General features: G+C 42.1%; 1 protein-coding gene across 1 annotated transcript; it reads left to right on the forward strand.

The window, feature by feature from the left end:
- The first annotated feature begins 262 nt into the window (after positions 1 to 262).
- On the forward strand, positions 263 to 859 carry LOC149573196 (uncharacterized). Its single transcript, XM_089815923.1, has one exon. It carries the CDS (start codon positions 263 to 265, stop codon positions 857 to 859), a length of 597 nt encoding a protein of 198 aa, XP_089672049.1.
- Positions 860 to 5,861: the final 5,002 nt, after the last annotated feature.

The following is a 5,861-nucleotide window of genomic DNA, read 5'->3' on the forward strand; positions in this document are numbered from 1 at the left end:
TTTTGGGATCAAATGCTGGTTTGGGTCAAGGAGAAGTGGGGGCTACCCTTCCAATCCGAAACATTGTCTCTAAAATGGAAAAGCGTGGTAAATCTTCTCCTCATTTGGGTATTCTTCAGAAGGATGCCAAGAAGTGGGTCTGTGAGAAAAGTGGCAAAGGTGGGCGCAAGAAGGACATAGAGAAGATTAAGATGATTGGGGAGAATTTGGTGGAGTCAGGATCTGTCAAGACTTTGGACTCCCATTTCCCGGCCCCCCCAAAATGATTGTTATTTCATGGAATGCAAGGGGCTTGAACAGCGGCCCTAGACAAAAAGCTGTTCGAGAATTGGTTAGAAGTCATTCTCCTGATGTTCTTTTTCTGCAGGAGACCAAGGTTTCGGTTGAAGGTATGATGAGTATAGCTCCTAAATTATGGAAGAACGGGCAATGTCAGTGCATTGCAGCTCAGGGATCTTCTGGGGGTGTGGCATGCTTATGGAACCCACGCAAAATCCAGCCTCTATGGTGGATTTCTTTTAGGTCCTCCTTATCCTTGGTCTCTCTATGCCATGAGTCGGGTGAGTCGGTTCTTTTTTCCAATGTTTATGCTCCAGTTGAATTCCAAGGTAAGACTCTTACATGGAATAATATTCATTTTGTTCGTGGCCTTTTTCCTTATCTGCCATGGATTATTGCTGGTGACTTTAATGCTATTTTGGATCTCTCTGAAAAACGGGGGGGTATTGCAAGACTTGAGCCATCTTTTGTGCTTCTACGGGATAATATCTCGGCTCTCAATCTCGTGGATATTAAGCCTAGTAATGGCCAGTTCACCTGGAATAATAGAAGGATAGGAGATAGTTGCATTGCTGAATGATTAGACCGGTTCATGGTGTCCTATTTTTGGGTGGGTGCATTGTGGTCATCCAAATCTGAGATATTAGATTGGAGAGGGTCGGATCATTGGCCCATTAAGTTAGCTATCTCTTCGAATCGGCCACCTCAGAAGTCTCCTTTTAAATTCCAGCTCATGTGGTTGAGGGACCCAGATCTATATGGTTGTGTGGCTGAGTGGTGGAGGGTTGGCAGACCTGCCTTTGGTACAGCTATGTATATTTTTGCTAAACTCCTTCAATATGTCAAGTATCAGCTTAAACGATGGAACAGGTATAGCTTTGGAAATATGTTTCAAGAAAAATATGTGGCCCAAGCTAAGTTGAATGATATTACCAGGTTGATTAGGGAGAATGGGGTGTCAGAGTATTTATTGCGGGAAGAAGCTAGTGCTCTGAAAACCTTGGAGGAGTGGGAGCTGAGAGAGGAAATCTATTGGAAATAGAAAGCTAGGATTGACTGGCTTCAAGCAGGTGATAAGAATACTGCTTTCTTCTTCAATTCTGTGAGGGCCAGGCGTCATGGTAATTTCATATCTACTTTGGTGACTGATAGTGGTGAGGTTCTCTCTTCATCTCAAGATATTTTCAGCGAAGCTGTACAATATTTTGCTTCTTTATTTAGGGAGGAACAGCTGGGGGTCTCAGTTGAGGAGGCACAAGTCCTTTCTTGTATCCCTTCTCTAGTCTCTTTGGAAATGAAAGAGCATCTTATGAGTGCCATATCTTTGGAGGAGTTAGAGAGGACTGTTTTCCAGATGAAGAAAGGGAAAGCTCCGGGTCCTGATGGCTTTCCGATTGAATTCTTCCAAGAATTTTGGGATATTATCAAGTTAGATTTATTGGCAGTTGTTCAAGAATCTCAGACGAACAAGCAAATGCTTCGGGCCCTGAACTCTACCTTCCTTGCTCTCATTCCCAAAGGGGAAAGGGCTGACCGGTTAAGTCAATTCCGCCCTATCTCCCTTTGCAATGTTGTTTATAAAATCATATCTAAGCTGATCGCCGACAGATTAAAAAAGTGGCTTCCCTTGTTAATTTCTGAGGAACAAAGTGGATTTGTGACGGGCCGCCAGATATTGGATGGTGTGGTCGTGGCAACTGAGACTATTCATTCCATGGCCAAATCTAAAGATAAGGCAATGTTCATTAAGCTGGATATGGCTAAGGCATATGATAGAGTCCGTTGGTCATTTCTCCAAAAAGTTTTGAGAGCTTTTGGTTTTGCGGAGGAATGGATCCAGTGGGTTATGAGTTGTGTGAATTCAACCTCTTTTTCAGTCTTGATTAATGGAGAACACTCTGATCTTTTTGTTGCTTCTCGGGGATTACGGCAAGGTGACCCCCTTTCTCCCTATTTGTTTCTTCTTTTGGCTGAAGGTTTGGGTCGTTTGATAAAAAAGAATGTTGAAAGGGGCATCCTTCAGGGATGGCAATGGGGAGGAAGTCTTCCTGTGCAATCTCACCTACAGTTTGTGGATGATACAGCTTTGATGGGCATGGCTACCATCTGTGAAGCTTCTAATATTCGTAAGGTTTTGGATGTTTATCTGACCGCTTCAGGACAGTTGATTAATGAAGGAAAATCATCCATTTTTTTCTTCAACAATCCGCTTTCTATCCAAAGGCGAATCACTCGTATTCTTAGATTCCAAATCGAAAGTCTTCCTTTGCTCTACCTTGGCATTCTGATCTCAAGTGGTAGGCAGTCTCGAGAATCCTGGCAGGATATTTTGGACAAGTTCTGTGTCAAAGTTACTCATTGGACCCACCGCTGGCTTTCCTTTGCTGGTCGGGTCCAGCTTCTTCAATCTGTGATTCAGGCTCTTCCGCTTTATAGGAGTATGGTTCAGGTGGCACCGATGAGCTTTGTCAAGGACTTGGACTCCCTTGCAAGACAATTTTTGTGGGCTGGTAATTTATCTTCGACTAAATGGAGCCTTGTTAGATGGGAGGTTGTCTGTAGACCAAAACAATTTGGTGGTCTTGGTTTACGACAATCGCTGCTTACTGGTACTACCCTGGCTGCCAAATTATATTGGCATTGGTGTGTGGAACAAGACCAGGTTTGGGCCAGAATTTTGACTCAGAAGTATCTTCCTGGTATCCCTCAAAAAGATATCCCACGATATAGTTTGGGTGGGAAAGGTTCGATGATTTGGAATACTCTCAAGAGAGGAGCTGCTCTTATTAAGGGTGGCTTATTTTGGATTTGCAAAGGTGGCTCAGAGGCACAGTTCTGGTATGATGCTTGGGATGGCTATCCTCCCATTGTCACTCAATATCCTCATTTTCACATTTTGGCTCAGAGATTTTGTGATGCTGGATGGTCAAGGGTGCGAGACTTTAAGTCTTTTTCCCTTCATGGCCAACTGGTGGAGGCAAGTTGGAAGAACCCCAGGGAATGGCCTATTCCTGGTTTTGAAGTGGAGCGTGCTGAGCTCCTGTACATTCTTTCTAGGAGAAGTTGTAGTGCTCTGATGGGAGATGATGTGTTGGCTTGGTCCCCTAATCCCAAGGGTGCTTATACTGTTTCCTCCAGGTATCAGGAGTTGCTCTCCCAACAGCTGGTGGGGGAGGAGGTTCCATGGTGGAAGAAAGCTTGGAGTAGGTTTTCTTGGCCTAAATGTAACTGTTTCATTTGGACTCTGGTCCGGAACAGATGCCTGACCTGGGACAATATTCGCAAAAGGGGTTTCTCAGGCCCTTCGAGATGTGTCCTTTGCAGTAGCGAGGAGGAAGACTCTTCTCATTTGTTCTTCCGGTGCTCTTTCACCCTGCAGTTATGGCATCTTTGGTGGAATGTTTGGAAACACCCGTGCATTCATGCCTCCTCCCTGGCAGATTTTTGGATGAGTTTGGGGAGGCCTCCTTCTTTGGCCCCCTTCCTGCAAGAGGTTTGGTATGCTGGGCCTATCTTTTTGCTATGGCAAGTCTGGCTGGAACGTAATCGTAGAATTTTCTGGGGAGAAACTTTGGAAATTCATCAAGTTTGGAATAGAATTTTGGGAATGATTCAGGAAACAGTCTTGGCTAAGAGTGAGATAATGTTGCCACTTAAGTGTGATGATGCTGCGATGGTTGATAGGCTCGGAATAAAAGGAATATCTCCAGTGTCTTCCTGTGTTAGGAGGGGTAGAAAAATGAAGCAAAAAGTGCAAAGGATGGGGAAATGGATGGCTCCTCTTGCTGGCATTCTCAAAATTAATACTGATGGTTCGTCCAGGGGAAATCTGGGGCCGGCTGGAATAGGTGGGATTGGTAGGGATTCTTCTGGTTTGGTGGCTTTTATTTTCTCAGTCAATAAAGGAATGTAGACTGTTAACAGTATGGAAGGTTTGGCTATTCTTTATGCTTTGAAGCGGGCGTATGCCCTTAGGTGGCGTAAGGTGATTTGCGAATCTGATTCTCAGGTTTTGGTGAATCTTCTCCTTGAGAGGAAGATTTTGAATGTTAGTTGGCAATTTTCTTTAATAGTGCAACAGATCTTACAGATTAGTGCTATGATGGATTCAGTGTCATACTCCCATATCCCAAGGGAGTGGAATAGTGCGGCGGATAGTTTGGCTAAATGGGCTTCTGGGAACTTCGATGGTTGGAGGATTGATGAGTGGGAGCAATTACCAGGGGAATTATGTCAAGAATTGGAGAGGATTTTGACAGAGGATATTAATGGAGTCAGAGAGAGATGATGTAGGCTTTTGATTCTTTTGGGGCTTTGGCCCTATCTTGTTTTGTACTGCTTTGTTCTAAGTTTCAATAAAGTTTTTACCCCTCTTTTTTCAAAAAAAAAAAAAAAAAAAATTATATCCATAATTTTTTAAGAAATTATAGGGGTACCTCATGATTAGCATGTGGTGGATGGTCAAACACCATCCACCACTACTCCCAAAAATTCTCAAAGATGCACAATGTGTGACACCATCTAATCAATATACAATGTTTCTTTTAATTGATGGTTTTACCTATCTTAGGGTTTACAAAATATCTTTTCAAATTAGATTTTTATATTTTTAAGTCATGAAGCTCTTTATAAGATAGGTTGTCTAAATAGTATGCATGCATGGACTCCCTCCACATAAAAAATCTATCAAACTCACTATCTAGGGTTTGAACTAAGTAAACAATGTTTTTCGTAGTGTTTTCATAATGAAATAGCTAAGAAGAGGGATGTGGATTGTGTCTAATAGTTTCAAATCCTACATGAGATAATTTATATTACACCTCATTCTCTTTGCAAGATCCTCAAGTATAGGTGGTGGAGGGGGTAAAGGTGGTCATGAAGCTAGGGGTGGGGATGGAGGGTGTGGAGGTGGAGGTGGGGGTGGCGATGGAGGGGGCAAGCTAGGTCCTAGCCAAAATATGTCATCTATATGAAAATCATCAATAAATATAATTTTCATATAGATACACACACACATATACATATATATGTACACACACACACACACACACACACACACACACACACACACACACACACACACACACACACACACACACACACACATGTGTGTGTGTGTGTGTGTGTGTGTGTGTATGTACATATATACATATATATACATATGTATATATATGTACATATATATGTATGTATATTGACATATAGTATACACACACACACACACACACACACACACGTGTGTGTGTGTGTGTGTGTGTGTGTGTGTGTGTGTGTGTGTGTGTGTGTGTGTGTGTACTATATGTCTATATACATACATATATATATGTACATATATATACATATGTATATATATGTATATATGTACACACACACACACACACACACACACACACACACACACATATGTATGTACATATGTGCATGTATATACATACATCCTTAAACCATCTAAACATCTACTACATCTCAGAATATAGTCCATCAGCTTTAACTACAAATATATCAAAAAGGGGAGGAGAGATATTAATGTTAGAGAATGACTTATTATTAAGGTTATGGTTTAGATTAGTATGATTATGGTT

The sequence above is a fragment of the Cupressus sempervirens genome, chromosome 2, assembly GCF_028749045.1.
Source record: "Cupressus sempervirens isolate cs-2001-9-10 chromosome 2, ASM2874904v1, whole genome shotgun sequence".
NCBI lineage: Eukaryota > Viridiplantae > Streptophyta > Pinopsida > Cupressales > Cupressaceae > Cupressus > Cupressus sempervirens.